General features: G+C 41.0%; 1 protein-coding gene across 1 annotated transcript in view; it reads left to right on the plus strand.

The window, feature by feature from the left end:
• LOC125882438 (A disintegrin and metalloproteinase with thrombospondin motifs 7) overlaps positions 1–17,420 on the plus strand; it is a 118,162-nt gene that overhangs the window by 36,674 nt on the left and 64,068 nt on the right. Inside the window, exon 8 of the mRNA XM_049566130.1 lies at positions 536–679. Within this exon, the coding sequence (XP_049422087.1) occupies positions 536–679 (144 nt within the window). The remainder of the gene's footprint in view (positions 1–535; positions 680–17,420) is intronic.

The raw sequence follows: 17,420 nt of genomic DNA on the forward strand, positions 1-17,420 counted from the left end.
TTTGGGAAGGAGACTTTAAGAAAAGGTGCTAAAACAGACTGTTTCAGACAGAGACAAACATGGTCTCATAAAACCCCCAAATTCAAGTATGAACCTGAAGATGAGCACAGTGTGGGACATTTAAATTTTATTTTACAGGTTACTTCAATTAGCATCTAGCTGCCATTAGTGCAGACATTTTTGAAGGCACCAAATCAGCTGCTCAGTTCTCTCTGTGGTTGTCATTCTTGCTGCTGTTTTGTAGCTTGAAAGAGCACGAAGCATACATAAAGCCACCACAGCCTTTGAGGAAGCATACATACTGTAAGAAGTGAACAGTTTGTTTACATTAGCTTTCTCATATCACTGCTGTGCACACGTTCTTTTGTTGTTGTAATGCCTTTTTATCTCACCTCTGTTGCACCCACAGCAAAACAGATTAATATTAAATGTTGTAATTTAAGCATTAACATTGGCTTTACTTTGAAGTTTGTGTTCCATGTTGCACCTACTCATTGTAATTCCCCTCTCTGTGGGATGTGCTTTTATGTCGCAGCTTTGGGATTCAGCATGATGGCAACGGTAATGACTGTGAACCCATTGGGAAACGACCTTTCGTCATGTCTCCACAGCTCCTGTACGGCACCTCCCAGCCCAGGTGGTCACGCTGCAGTCGCCAGTATATCACCCGCTTCCTAGAGTGAGTGCCACACATGCTATGACTACACTGCTGTCTGATGTGTGACTGAGTGGGTGTTTTTGCCTGTGCCCTCAACTTTTTAGAGGCATTCATGTACGGGTCCTCAGCACAATTGATATCCATGAACATTTTGATAGTGTATAGTGTATACACACAATACGTATGTGTATACACACTATTTGTGTGGCACAGCTGTGGCTCAGAGGGAGAGGAGGTCATCCAATAATTGGAAGACTAGCACTTCGATCTGTGGCTCCTCCAGTCCACATGTTGATGTATCCTTGGGCAAGATACTGCACCCCAAATTGCTCTCAATGGCTGTTAGCACGGTGTGTGAGTGTGTGTGAATGGTTACTGAGTAGCAGGTGGCACCCTGCATGGTAGCCTTGGCCACCAGTGTGTGAATGTATGTGTGAATGTGACTCATAGCGTAAAAGCACTTTGAGTGGTCTAGAGACTAGAAAAGCGCTGTACAAGTGCAGTCCATTCACTATATGTATGGAAGACAAAATAAAATGAGAGTTTCTGTTGTACCTGAGAAGTGATGACCTCCGCATTCATGCCACATTGAATCTTGAAGAAAAGGATGACAGCTTTCAAACAGGGACGCACACAGCTGACCTTGTTCATATACTTGACCTGCACATTCACGAGGGCAGAGTACCTACTCACGAACGGGGGCAGTTCGTGATGGCGTAACTGCACCCACCCGCCGTCCGCAAATTAGGTCTGCAACCCATCCCAACCCGGTGACACAAGATCTGCAGTCCAACCTGAAATCACAAGTCCTATTTTTTGCTCACGCTCACAATATTGAGGAGCACATCTCTACAGTTAATGTGCCTGTTAGTTTGCACCTGATTAAAGTGGGTCTTATATTCTAAGTAGCACACAAGACAAACTTGACAAGTAGTCAGGGGATTAAAAGTTCAAAACATTGTATTAAATTATTATTATTCTCATTATGCCTCTGCGCTGGTGATAGCCATGGCTTGTAGGCATAGTGTTTTTGGGTTGTCCGTCCCATTCTCGTGAACGCAATATCTCTGGGACGCCTTGAGGGAATTTCTTCAAATTGGCACAAATGTCCAGTTGGACTTAAAGCTATAGTGCGTAACTTCTGTCGCCTCTCAGCGGATAATGCATTATTACAACTAATAAGCCGGCGGCACTTCCATGTACACAGAGTAACACTCGCCACACACCATGTACACAGAGTAACACTCGCCAGTCGCCACACACCGTACACAGAGTAACACTCGCTTCACACCGTGTACACAGCGCTACACAATGTGGCGAACACCAGGCTACTAACATTACATTACGTTCATAGCACCATTTCCAAGAAAATAATAAAGTACTAGGTCCAGTACATGTAACAGCAACACATACTACTCATAATATAATTATAAACCAAGTCACTTACTTATCCAACAGCAGCAAGGCAACAGCCGCATCTGCCCTCAGCCCAATTTCTTCCTTCAGGGCTCTCCACCGAGGAAAAGCGACACCAATACAAGTCCTTGTTTGCCTTCTCCGTCGGTCACTTTCCTTCTTTGCTAATAGACCTTCAGCCGAACGTCCAGGCTTTTTCTTTGTGGTAAGATCCACTTCTGAACCGCGTCTCGGCCGCTTCTCCGCCATGTTGCTTTCTCTTTCTACCTGTGCTCTACCTCTTGCTATGACACACTCCACTCGTCCTCCCCCTCCCTTCTTGTTGTGAGGAAGCATTTCCTGTGCGCCAGTGCGAGAATGTCGCCGGTTGACACGCAAACTAAAAATGATATATATAGAAAAATACCGCGAGATGTTAGAGGAGCCGATCGGCTTAATCAGCATTGTGTCATCTCCTCTAGTAGTGGCTTGGGTGAAACGGACATTTACCGACCTGTGGAAGTTACGCACTGTAGCTTTATCGATGAAGATGATGATGATAAGTCTCTGGTGGTCATAATTCCATTGTCAAGGTAACTGTGACCTCCTCTGTCTCATTCTTGTGAAAGTAATATCACAAGAAAGCCTTGAGTGATTTTTTTTTTTCTTTCAAATTTGGCGCAAACGTTGGGCTCAGCGATGAACTGATTTGATTTTGGTGGTCTCAAAGGTTACAGTCACTATGACTTCACTTCTATCTTGTTCTCTTGAACGCAATATCTCAATAAGGCCTTTTGGGAATTTCCTCAAATTTGGCACCAGTGTCCAATTTTTTTGGTGGTCAAAGGTTATGGTTTCTGTGACTTTGTCCGTTGCATTTTTTTGAATGTAATAACACCTTTAAGAACACCCTGAGGGAATTTCTTCCCATTTGGCACAAACATCTACTGAGAGTCAAGGATAAATTAAGTAGAATTTGGTGGTCAATGGTAAAGGTCACTGTAATCTTGCATCTGTCTCATTTCATGAATGGGATATCTCAAAAAGTGCTTTGAAGGAATTTCCTCACATTTGGCACAAACATCCCTTTGGACTCCAGAATGAACTGATTAGAATTTGGTGGCCGAAGGTCAATAGTCAAGGTCACTGTGACCTCACAAAACATGATTTTGACCGTAACTAAAAATTTCAAACACTAATTATGACAAAATCTCACACAAATGTCCAGTAGGATAAAATGACAAAGTGATGACATTTTATACCCCAAAGGTCAAAGGTCAACTTCACTGTGACATCATAATATTCTGCTGGAACTGCAGACTGAGGAACTAAAGGAGAGACATTTGGTCATATACTGAATTGATGACACTAATCTTGGTTGTCCACCTTGAAACTGTGCTGATTGTATAGATCTTCTGTGCTGCTGGGTTGAAGCAACGGTCTCTGGGATGTATTTATCATTGCGCGATATGTCCCGCATGTTCTGTTTTATACCCAAAACTGAACCTGGAAATAAAATTAAGACAAAATACCACCTGTGACTCACCTTTTTTGCAGGTCACCTGACAAACACCTGACAAAGTGTACGACTTACACTAGGGATGCACAGATCCAACTTCTGCTCCTTTTTCTCCAAGCAGCAATCCAGTGCCAGTGCTCCCTGTAACGGTCTGTCAGTAGTCATTTGTAATGTCAGTCATCATTTCCAAAGCCATTTGCGTGTATTGAGCTTTGTTAAACATGTAATGAAAGCTGTGCTGTGTTTCGAATGACTGGCCATGGAGTTTAAGTGCTGCATTTGGTGATCATTCAGACTTCATAGAGCAGCAGCTTCATATGTTTCAACTCTTACGTGTTTGATGGTGTAATAGTAGCATGGCAACAAAGAGCTAAGAGTTAAGGAAATTCCTAATTTTGGTAGTTGGAAGGTTTGTTCCTTTTACAAGAGAACAGGCAGTCTGAATGCCACCTTTGTGACCTGTTGGTGAGTCGTTGAGAAAGATGGCATTCAGACTGCCTGAACAAACCCTCCAACTACCAAAATACAGTTAGATTAAACTGCATGCATATCTGTGTGCTTGTCTGTATCTCTTTACAGCACAGTGCGTATGTGTGTGTGTGTGCGTGTGTGTGAACGACACAGTCAGCTGCGACTGTCAAAGACTCGCACTGTGATTCTGGCATCAACGGGACATGTGTTAAATGTCTGAGATATTTCACCATAGTTGCCCCAGTTTCTCAGCTCCAGCCATCTGGAATTCATTTAGTGGGTGTTCAGCTACTTGACAGCATTGTAGCTTCTTGACTCTACCAGGGAAAAAAAGGCCGCAGGGCGATATTTACACTTGTGGGAGGTCGCTACACAAAGGCCATTGGTTTGTGTGTTTGTGTGTGCGTGCCTGCGTGTCTGGGCGATGGTAATTAAAAAGGAGACAACAGAGAATTGTCTCGGCGCTAACAAGCACCATTTCCCACATGTTTTTGGTCTAGATGTTTATATCAAAAGGAATTATTATTATTATGAAGGACTATGAATTATAATGTCTGTTGATTTGTTCGACTTCTCCAGTTCTTTTGGGGGTTAACATTTGCGGTTTTAAGTAACATATTTACAACTATTGAATTGGTTGCCACTGAATTTGATGCAGTAGCTTGTGTTCCCCACAGGTGATCCTCCTGGCATTGCATCTAGCGCCATCATCATGTAATAGTATTTTTTTATTGATTTATCTTACTATATAATGAAGAAAACTCTGTCTGTGTGTCTGTTCCACGTTTTTCTCCTCACTGACTTGGTCAATCCATGTGAAATGTGGCACAGTGGTAGAGGGTCATGGGAGGATGAGAATGCAGCAATATTACATCAGTTGGCCAAAGGGGGCGCTATAGCAACCGATTGAAATTGCAAACTTTGAATGGGCATATCTCATGCCCCCTATGTCGTAGAGACATGAAACTTTGCACAGAGATGCCTCTCCTCATGAGGAACAAATTTGCCTCAATAACCCATAACTTCTGGTTATATAGATTTTCCACCATTTTGAATTTTTTTGAAAAACACTTAAAATCGATCTCTTCCTAGGAAGTTTGAGCGATCTGCATGAAACTGGGTGAACATAATCTAGGGACCAATATCTAAAGTTCCCTCTTGGCAAAAGTTGGAAAACTTACTAAAACTGAGCTTCTATAAGGCAATGAATATTGCGGAGGGCGTGGCTCATCACATAAAGGTGTATAACATCTCAAGGGTTTCACCTATCACCATGCAACTTTGTAGGCATATGACCACACATAATCTGAGGGGATCCCTCCATTATTGACCCCATCAAACAAAATGGGGGCGCTAGAGAGCTCATTTCTTATCTAGGCCTAACCGCCATATAGATTTTTACTAAACTTGGTAGATATGTAGAACAGGACGCCTCAAGGTGACTGGAGAAATTTAACTCTAATTGGCAACTAGGTGGCGCTATAACAACAGAAAAATGCTTAAAAATGGCTAAAATGCGACTGATCGCTGTGGCTCCCCCTGTGGACCAATGTTGTTGTTTTTTTTCTAATTTTTGGTATGACTAAGTCATGGTATGGTATGCTGTACATAATCACGGAAACTGTCAGTGTGTCATTCTGTCAGTCAGTCATTCTGTCTGTCCCACGTTTTTCTACTCACTGATGTGGTCAATCTATGTGAAACTGCACATAGGCATGGAGGATTGGCATAGGTAGAAGGTGACAAAGCTACCAATGGGTATGGACTAGTTTATTTTAATTTACTTTGATTTATGGCCAAATGCTAAGGCTGGGCGATATGGACAAAAATTCATAGCGTGTATTTTCTTTCTGACTGGCGATGCACGATATATATCTTGGTATTTTCTATGAAATGGGCTCTATGTTTTCAGTTGCAAGTCAGAACCACATTTGAGATGTCACAAGCGCTTGAATAAAAACAGACTCAAAATAAAATGCAAAGATAGAGATTTTTTCCCCTATTTGAAGATATGCACCTGCACAACATGTAAATGGAAAATGATATCAAATAAATAGCAGGGCTGTACATTAACGTTTTTAATGCTACACAGGTTTAAAGGTTTGCAGCACAGGACACAAAACTATAACATGACTATAAAAGTATTAAGTAGGTTTGAAACAATTAAAAATCTTTGTCGGGGGAGTTAATAAGTCATTTTCCAAGATCTTTCAAATGAATCTAGTGCTAGAAAATGATTTAAATCTTTTTATTTATTTAGGCTATTCAACAAATCTCATAGTTTTGTATATGAAACGTCTGTGTTCTCACTGCCTTTTCCTAAACAGATCTGTTGCCTGCATCCAGGCACTGGCTGTCTCTATGTCACAAAATAGACTTCAACTACCAAGAGTCACTGTGACGTGCTATCCACCTCACACACAAGCTAGCAGCACAGCGCAAGATTGCATGTGTGCTGTGGTAATTTCATTCATCTCACAGACTGATTTAGCGTAGCATGTGCAACATACAGACCGATGACGCACTGTAGACTAATGAACAGACAGATTAAACAGTGGAGCAGCTTTGTGTCTGTCTGAGTGTTGCTGGAGAACTTGTGAGTAAGTGAGTGGGGCGGAGCTGTGCGGAGAGTGTGACAGAGGAGAGCTGCTCACTGGTATGTGTTATGTAATGCAACTTGACTCTATATCGATATAAACCTGTTGTCTAAATGTATATCTCCCTTGAAAATATATCTATATATGGTATATAGTGTTATATCGCCCAGCCTCACAGCACAGCACAGACAGACAGACAGACTGTGTGTTAAGTGCTTATTGGCAGATGCTAATATGCTAAACTGTGTGACGTCATGCCTGCTAAACATCAGCCTGATGGCATTATCATTGTCAACATGGTAGAGCACATCCTCACAGGGTTTCTAGAGTAGCTGCAGACTCTCATTCAGTTTATGAGTGCTAATAAGTCTGCTGGAGTCACACACTGAATGAACTCTTGACTGAATGGAAGTGACAATTAAAATCTGTTTGTTGCTGACAGAACATGGCAGACTGAGACAACACCCAGAGACCCCCACCCCCACCCCCCTCTTCACTGGCGTGTCCCTGTCTTTTGACCGCTAAATCTGCATTGATCATTTTCTTCGCATGACCTCTGATATTTGTCTCCCCATCTCATCTCATTGCTGTAAATGCCAGCATTTCCCCCCATTTTCTCTGTTTTATCTCTTACACGGACTGCAGGACAAGGCCTCCATTGTATATGGCTTTAGTTGTCCACGCAGGCCTCGACTGCTCGCGCTGCTTCAGAGGTTTGGTCCGTAGGTGTTATTTATGTGGAATGTGGAGGGTCACACTGAGCTGAGTGGTTTAGATATTATCACATAGATGGGCTACTCATAAACAGGCCACCCTTTAATGTTCAGAGGAGAATTCCTGAAAAGTCATAGAGGCCAAACTGCAAAATAGAAACTCATTTCAAGTTCAGTTAATTGCTGCTGTGCGGAAACACAGACAGAAATATCCTGAAGAATACTCAAACATTACACAGCATATCTAATCACAGCTTATATATTAATTGGAAAGTCATTTTGAGGTGAATAAATTCAAGAAACAGTTGATCAATTGTCACAAACATTTCCAGGAAAGCTGGCTTTGACAGAGGCCGCAGTAGAACCTAATTCGCCTCTGAGCTGCCTTTCAGTCTGGAGGCACTCATGGAGAACATTTTAATTGCTGCTGTTCAATAGTCAGTGTGAGGTCATCTCAAATTAATGATTTTGTTGTTAAGTGCTGAACAATCAGCCTCCTTATCCTTAATCTGACGTATTTATCTTTTTAATCTTTAGCTTAACTCATGAGGGTAAAACATTTCTGTGGACTTGTTACGGAAGGCGTTAAAAATGTGTGTTTAAGTGTGTAATTAAGATGTGAAAACTGTCATGGCATCTGTGCTCTTTGGGCAAATTTTCTTGCTGGAAAGACTTTCCAGAACATGTATTATTCTTGCAGTGCTTATCATTTAAAACTGCTGTAATCCTGTTTTTATATTAGAAGTGGATACAGTTACTTTGTGTAGCCTGAAAGGGTTAAATTGTCTGACTATGCAGTTATCCTCAGTTCTACAAATAGACAAAGTTCGCAAATAGCTGGTGAACATAGTGGATCTTTTCCCAGCTAAATGGCCAGATATTTCCCTTAGGAGATAGTAATTAAAACTGGGCTTAAAGAAACACTTCACCTGTAAAATGACTATTTGTATTTCAGTTACTCACCGCATGTTGTCTTGAATGCATGAGCAAAACTCTGCATGCCTCCACGGTGAACGTAGAATCCAAAAAAGGCAAACATTTCTCATGAGTTGAAGTAAACTGGGACTGCATCAAAACATTAATTAACAAACTCTCACACAACTCGTGCAGTATAGTCCAGGTCTCATTTATCCAGTTGTGTGCGCAGTACCTGCACTTGCACAAACACATGCACTATTATAATGTATATCAGTCAGTGTCAGAAATTAGCAAGGGCCACGGGCCATTTGGCCCGCAATTTATCCAAGAATGCTCCCAGAAGCCATGTTCCGGGGGCCAAAATTGCCCCCAGGTTTTCGAAACAACTATATGTATTTATATTTTTAACAGTATTACAATCTGACATTAAAGTATAATTTTATTTTCATTAAATTAATTTACCGTCACGTCTACAACTCATTTTCCAGACATAATCAATGAGATTGCACTGATTACGTGAGAGTAATCTGACAGAGAAGGAGGAGGCTTTGCTGTACCATAAGTATAAATTAACCATTTCTTGGGTGATCTGTGTCTACACAATGACAAATTAATGAAAAATTAAGGTAGAATGAATGTTAAATTTTAAATTAACTTACTTCCAGGATTGCATCTAAGGAATTTATAGTAATTTGGCCTTTTAACAGTAAAAGTAACTGTAATGTGGTGAAACATTAATACTGCTATCAGTTGATTAATGGTTAAATCATCACATTTAAACTGGTTGAATTATAGGAAATCTGAGTGATATTTTACAACCATAACTTTATGTAACCCATTATTTATTTCATTTATAGTGGTTTCTACTGAAGAGTGAAGACACTATCTTAGTTGGTTTTGCTTTTCATGTGCTTATTGTTAGAACATAATTACAATTTTTTGATGGCCCCCAAACATTTTGAAAATGCCCCCATTTTTTAGACGGTGGGGGCCAAAATTGCCCCCAGAATATTTTGTTAATTTCATACCCTGATGTCAGTACAAATAGTCGTATGCACAGCGCATTAGAACTGTGCTCAAACAGGGCTCATATGCACACACATGCTCGGGCATATTCAGAGCACGCTACTCATAGGCAGAAGTGTTGTATATTATAACACTTTAGCAAAAATGCATGTGTTTGGGAAGTACTGAGCATACAGCTGGATAAATGAGATGTGGGTTATACTGCAAGAGTTGTGTGAGAGTTAAATGACATGTGTTAAATGTCTGAGATATTTCACCATAGTTGCCCCAGTTTCTCAGCTCCAGCCATCTGGAATTCATTTAGTGGGTGTTCAGCTACTTGACAGCATTGTAGCTTCTTGACTCTACCAGGGAAAAAAAGGCCGCAGGGCGATATTTACACTTGTGGGAGGTCGCTACACAAAGGCCATTGGTTTGTGTGTTTGTGTGTGCGTGCCTGCGTGTCTGGGCGATGGTAATTAAAAAGGAGACAACAGAGAATTGTCTCGGCGCTAACAAGCACCATTTCCCACATGTTTTTGGTCTAGATGTTTATATCAAAAGGAATTATTATTATTATGAAGGACTATGAATTATAATGTCTGTTGATTTGTTCGACTTCTCCAGTTCTTTTGGGGGTTAACATTTGCGGTTTTAAGTAACATATTTACAACTATTGAATTGGTTGCCACTGAATTTGATGCAGTAGCTTGTGTTCCCCACAGGTGATCCTCCTGGCATTGCATCTAGCGCCATCATCATGTAATAGTATTTTTTTATTGATTTATCTTACTATATAATGAAGAAAACTCTGTCTGTGTGTCTGTTCCACGTTTTTCTCCTCACTGACTTGGTCAATCCATGTGAAATGTGGCACAGTGGTAGAGGGTCATGGGAGGATGCGAATGCAGCAATATTACATCAATTGGCCAAAGGGGGGCGCTATAGCAACCGATTGAAATTGCAAACTTTGAATGGGCATATCTCATGCCCCCTATGTCGTAGAGACATGAAACTTTGCACAGAGATGCCTCTCCTCATGAGGAACAAATTTGCCTCAATAACCCATAACTTCTGGTTATATAGATTTTCCACCATTTTGAATTTTTTTGAAAAACACTTAAAATCGATCTCTTCCTAGGAAGTTTGAGCGATCTGCATGAAACTGGGTGAACATAATCTAGGGACCAATATCTAAAGTTCCCTCTTGGCAAAAGTTGGAAAACTTACTAAAACTGAGCTTCTATAAGGCAATGAATATTGCGGAGGGCGTGGCTCATCACATAAAGGTGTATAACATCTCAAGGGTTTCACCCATCACCACGCAACTTTGTAGGCATATGACCACACATAATCTGAGGGGACCCCTCCATTATTGACCCCATCAAACAAAATGGGGGCGCTAGAGAGCTAATTTATCTAGGCCTAACTGCCATATGGATTTTTACTAAACTTGGAAGATATGTAGAACAGGACGCCTCAAGGTGACTGGAGAAATTTAACTCTAACTGGCAACTGGGTGGCGCTATAACAACAGAAAAATGCTTAAAAATGGCTAAAATGCGACTGATCGCTGTGGCTCCCCCTGTGGACCAATGTTGTTGGGGTTTTTTTTCTAATTTTTGGTATGACTAAGTCATGGTATGGTATGCTGTACATAATCACGGAAACTGTCAGTGTGTCATTCTGTCAGTCAGTCATTCTGTCTGTCCCACGTTTTTCTACTCACTGACGTGGTCAATCTATGTGAAACTGCACATAGGCATGGAGGATTGGCATAGGTAGAAGGTGACAAAGCTACCAATGGGTATGGACTAGTTTATTTTAATTTACTTTGATTTATGGCCAAATGCTAAGGCTGGGCGATATGGACAAAAATTCATAGCGTGTATTTTCTTTCTGACTGGCGATGCACGATATATATCTTGGTATTTTCTATGAAATGGGCTCTATGTTTTCAGTTGCAAGTCAGAACCACATTTGAGATGTCACAAGCGCTTGAATAAAAACAGACTCAAAATAAAATGCAAAGATAGAGATTTTTTCCCCTATTTGAAGATATGCACCTGCACAACATGTAAATGGAAAATGATATCAAATAAATAGCAGGGCTGTACATTAACGTTTTTAATGCTACACAGGTTTAAAGGTTTGCAGCACAGGACACAAAACTATAACATGACTATAAAAGTATTAAGTAGGTTTGAAACAATTAAAAATCTTTGTCGGGGGAGTTAATAAGTCATTTTCCAAGATCTTTCAAATGAATCTAGTGCTAGAAAATGATTTAAATCTTTTTATTTATTTAGGCTATTCAACAAATCTCATAGTTTTGTATATGAAACGTCTGTGTTCTCACTGCCTTTTCCTAAACAGATCTGTTGCCTGCATCCAGGCACTGGCTGTCTCTATGTCACAAAATAGACTTCAACTACCAAGAGTCACTGTGACGTGCTATCCACCTCACACACAAGCTAGCAGCACAGCGCAAGATTGCATGTGTGCTGTGGTAATTTCATTCATCTCACAGACTGATTTAGCGTAGCATGTGCAACATACAGACCGATGACGCACTGTAGACTAATGAACAGACAGATTAAACAGTGGAGCAGCTCTGTGTCTGTCTGAGTGTTGCTGGAGAACTTGTGAGTGAGTAAGTGAGTGGGGCGGAGGTGTGCAGAGAGTGTGACAGAGGAGAGCTGCTCACTGGTATGTGTTATGTAATGCAACTTGACTCTATATCGATATAAACCTGTTGTCTAAATGTATATCTCCCTTGAAAATATATCTATATATGGTATATAGTGTTATATCGCCCAGCCTCACAGCACAGCACAGACAGACAGACAGACAGACAGACAGACAGACTGACTGTGTGTTAAGTGCTTATTGGCAGATGCTAATATGCTAAACTGTGTGACGTCATGCCTGCTAAACATCAGCCTGATGGCATTATCATTGTCAACATGGTAGAGCACATCCTCACAGGGTTTCTAGAGTAGCTGCAGACTCTCATTCAGTTTATGAGTGCTAATAAGTCTGCTGGAGTCACACACTGAATGAACTCTTGACTGAATGGAAGTGACAATTAAAATCTGTTTGTTGCTGACAGAACATGGCAGACTGAGACAACACCCAGAGACCCCCACCCCCACCCCCCTCTTCACTGGCGTGTCCCTGTCTTTTGACCGCTAAATCTGCATTGATCATTTTCTTCGCATGACCTCTGATATTTGTCTCCCCATCTCATCTCATTGCTGTAAATGCCAGCATTTCCCCCCATTTTCTCTGTTTTATCTCTTACACGGACTGCAGGACAAGGCCTCCATTGTATATGGCTTTAGTTGTCCCGCAGGCCTCGACTGCTCGCGCTGCTTCAGAGGTTTGGTCCGTAGGTGTTATTTATGTGGAATGTGGAGGGTCACACTGAGCTGAGTGGTTTAGATATTATCACATAGATGGGCTACTCATAAACAGGCCACCCTTTAATGTTCAGAGGAGAATTCCTGAAAAGTCATAGAGGCCAAACTGCAAAATAGAAACTCATTTCAAGTTCAGTTAATTGCTGCGGAAACACAGACAGAAATATCCTGAAGAATACTCAAACATTACACAGCATATCTAATCACAGCTTATATATTAATTGGAAAGTCATTTTGAGGTGAATAAATTCAAGAAACAGTTGATCAATTGTCACAAACATTTCCAGGAAAGCTGGCTTTGACAGAGGCCGCAGTAGAACCTAATTCGCCCTCTGAGCTGCCTTTCAGTCTGGAGGCACTCATGGAGAACATTTTAATTGCTGCTGTTCAATAGTCAGTGTGAGGTCATCTCAAATTAATGATTTTGTTGTTAAGTGCTGAACAATCAGCCTCCTTATCCTTAATCTGACGTATTTATCTTTTTAATCTTTAGCTTAACTCATGAGGGTAAAACATTTCTGTGGACTTGTTACGGAAGGCGTTAAAAATGTGTGTTTAAGTGTGTAATTAAGATGTGAAAACTGTCATGGCATCTGTGATCTTTGTGCAACTTTTCTTGCTGGAAAGACTTTCCAGAACATGTATTATTCTTGCAGTGCTTATCATTTAAAACTGCTGTAATCCTGTTTTTATATTAGAAGTGGATACAGTTACTTTGTGTAGCCTGAAAGGGTTAAATTGTCTGACTATGCAGTTATCCTCAGTTCTACAAATAGACAAAGTTCGCAAATAGCTGGTGAACATAGTGGATCTTTTCCCAGCTAAATGGCCAGATATTTCTTAGGAGATAGTAATTAAAACTGGGCTTAAAGAAACACTTCACCTGTAAAATGACTATTTGTATTTCAGTTACTCACCGATGTTGTCTTGAATGCATGAGCAAAACTCTGCATGCCTCCACGGTGAAGGTAGAATCCAAAAAAGGCAAACATTTCTCATGAGTTGAAGTAAACTGGGACTGCATCAAAACATTAATTAACAAACTCTCACACAACTCGTGCAGTATAGTCCAGGTCTCATTTATCCAGTTGTGTGCGCAGTACCTGCACTTGCACAAACACATGCACTATTATAATGTATATCAGTCAGTGTCAGAAATTAGCAAGGGCCACGGGCCATTTGGCCCGCAATTTATCCAAGAATGCCCCCAGAAGCCATGTTCCAGGGGCCAAAATTGCCCCCCAGTTTTCGAAACAACTATATGTATTTATATTTTTAACAGTATTACAATCTGACATTAAAGTATAATTTTATTTTCATTAAATTAATTTACCGTCACGTCTACAACTCATTTTCCAGACATAATCAATGAGATTGCACTGATTACGTGAGAGTAATCTGACAGAGAAGGGGAGGAGGCTTTGCTGTACCATAAGTATAAATTAACCATTTCTTGGGTGATCTGTGTCTACACAATGACAAATTAATGAAAAATTAAGGTAGAATGAATGTTAAATTTTAAATTAACTTACTTCCAGGATTGCATCTAAGGAATTTATAGTAATTTGGCCTTTTTAACAGTAAAAGTAACTGTAATGTGGTGAAACATTAATACTGCTATCAGTTGATTAATGGTTAAATCATCACATTTAAACTGGTTGAATTATAGGAAATCTGAGTGATATTTTACAACCATAACTTTATGTAACCCATTATTTATTTCATTTATAGTGGTTTCTACTGAAGAGTGAAGACACTATCTTAGTTGGTTTTGCTTTTCATGTGCTTATTGTTAGAACATAATTACAATTTTTTGATGGCCCCCAAACATTTTGAAAATGCCCCCATTTTTTAGACGGTGGGGGCCAAAATTGCCCCCAGAATATTTTGTTAATTTCATACCCTGATGTCAGTACAAATAGTCGTATGCACAGCGCATTAGAACTGTGCTCAAACAGGGCTCATATGCACACACATGCTCGGGCATATTCAGAACACGCTACTCATAGGCAGAAGTGTTGTATATTATAACACTTTAGCAAAAATGCATGTGTTTGGGAAGTACTGAGCATACAGCTGGATAAATGAGATGTGGGTTATACTGCAAGAGTTGTGTGAGAGTTTGCAAACGAGTGTTTTGATATAGTTTTAAGTTGTTAACCATGGTCCCCAATGACTGCAGAAAAACACAGCTTTCCTTATGAATGTAACGTAGCGTGTGGTGAGTTAATGATGTACAAGTGGTCACTTTGCAGGTGAAGTATTTTTTTAAAGAGGAGTAAATATCAGACTTACATTCATCACTGTCCACACACACAACTTCAGTTCAGTGCTAATGTGTCGTCCTGATGCCTAGATAAACCATTTGTTGTGCTGCCTAGGAAAGGCCAGAAAACAGTTACTGCAGGTTTAAACAGTTATTGAATGTTTGCTGTTGTCTGGATGGCGTAGTTAAAATGCACAGAATTACAGTAATCACAATATGATGTTCTTTTTCTAAATGTCACATATGGAAGGCATTTCTTTCCACTTTGATGGTAAAGGAAAAATATGAGTACAGTACGTTCACAACAGCCGCTGTACGTGCATAATGAAGGAAAACAATCTGTGCAAGTTATTTGTGTCTTGTTCGCTGCAGCACAGCTCAGTGATTTGACTGCAGCTTCTCACACAGTAGGTGGTCAGTCATTACTTTGTAAAGTATGTAGCAGAATTATTGAAGAGTTACACCATTACTCAGGCCAGACCTTAGATTCATTGGTGATCTCTTAATGTTCATTTCCAGCAAATGCCAAAGGACTAAGAACATCTGCACACTGAAGTTTGTCCCTGCTATGCTTCACTGGTGCTTGTTTTTCCTCACAGGTGTGCAGTACAGAAAGCCAAAACTCAAGTTGACTCTTCTGGAACAAGTCAGAATTTTACCCCCCTTTTCCTTCTTAGTGAAAACTCAGTAACATGGTCGTGTTGTCTGTGAATGTGACTTAATTGTCATTAAGCACTCTCCATGATTTATCATCTTATTTTATCACAGGTCAGTACAGGGTGACTGTGTGGATTGACCAAAGCAAATAAACATCTCTGGCACAGTCACCTTCACTTGGCAGATTTGGCAGTGCAGCTTTATGTCAGCTTGGCCATATAAGGTCATGAATTTAATAGAAATCAATACCATGATAGGGGTCAGTTGAAGTGGTTCAGGCATCTGATCAGGATGCCTCCTGGGCGCCTCCCGTTGGAGGTGTTCTGGGCACGTCCCACTGGTAGGAGGCCCCGGGGCAGACCCAGAACACGCTGGAGGGATTACATATCTCATCTGGCCTGGGAACACCTTGGGGTCCCCCAGGAGAAGGTGGAAAGTGTTGCTGGGCAGAGGGACATCTGGGATGCTTTGCTCGACCTGCTGCTGTCACAACCTGACTTCGGATAAGTGGATGAAGATGGATGGATGGATGGATGGTATCATAAAGCTCACATTTATGTAACCACCACAGCTACAGTAGTGTTGGGAATCAATATGACTCACTATTGATACCAGTGCTATCACTGGTCCAATTCTTTATGGATTCCCTTAGTGATTCCCAACTAATTTTCTGTGTGAAAAAAGTGGGCCTTCACAGCTCTCCATTGTCAGTGCAGCTGTTTTATTATCAATCAATCAATCAATCAATCAGTTTTATTTATAAAGCCCAGTATCACAAATCACAATTTGCCTCACAGGGCTTTACAGCATACGACATCCCTCTGTCCTTAAGACCCTCACAGCGGATAAGGAAAAACTCCCCAAAAAAACCCCTTTAACGGGGGAAAAAAAACGGTAGAAACCTCAGGAAGAGCAACTGAGGAGGGATCCCTCTTCCAGGACGGACAGACGTGCAATAGATGTCGTACAGAACAGATCAGCATAATAAATTAACAGTAATCCATATGACACAGGGAGAGAGAGAGAGAGAGAGAGAGAGAGAGAGAGAGAGAGAGAGAGAGAGAGAGAGAGAGAGAGAGAGAGAGAGAGAGAGAGAGAGAGAGAGAGAGAGAGAGAGAGAGAGAGAGAGAGAGAGAGAGAGAGAGAGAGAGATATGCAGGTAATGACAGTATCTTACAACAACATTAATGAAAGTAATAATATTATAGTTATAGTTCTGGTTACTGTGGTACAATATGTTGAAAGTATGTATTAATATCTGGCAGTATACATGTGTGACAATAATCATATGTGTATAATAACAGTAGAAGTATGACTAATGACTAATGATGGCAGCAGCAGCAGGAGGCATCTGGCAGGACCACGGCAGCAGCACAACCACACACGTCACGCTGTCCAGGCACCGCTGCGGTATGAGTTAATCTGAGAGACAGTGGAGCACAAAGGCTCCGGAGAAGAAGCCGAGTTAGTGACATCCAGAATGGCCTAGATGCAGTAATAGGATACGAGAGAGAGAGAGAGAGAAGGAGAGAAGGTGCCCGGTGTATTATAGGGGGGTCCTCCGGCAGACTAGGCCTAAGTCAGCCTAACTAGGGGCTGGTACAGGGCAAGCCTGAGCCAGCCCTAACTATAGGCTTTGTCTGTATTGTCACAGTGTGGAGGCAGTCTGTATGTCATCATCTAAAATGGATGAAATGATAGAAATTTGTTTTCATTTAGGTTTTCTTAGTCAAAGAAAAAACCTGCTAAACCTGTGTACCCCTTGGCAACGGACATGCTGCTCAGTTGGGAAGCAGTGG

This window comes from Epinephelus fuscoguttatus, linkage group LG2, assembly GCF_011397635.1.
Source record: "Epinephelus fuscoguttatus linkage group LG2, E.fuscoguttatus.final_Chr_v1".
NCBI lineage: Eukaryota > Metazoa > Chordata > Actinopteri > Perciformes > Serranidae > Epinephelus > Epinephelus fuscoguttatus.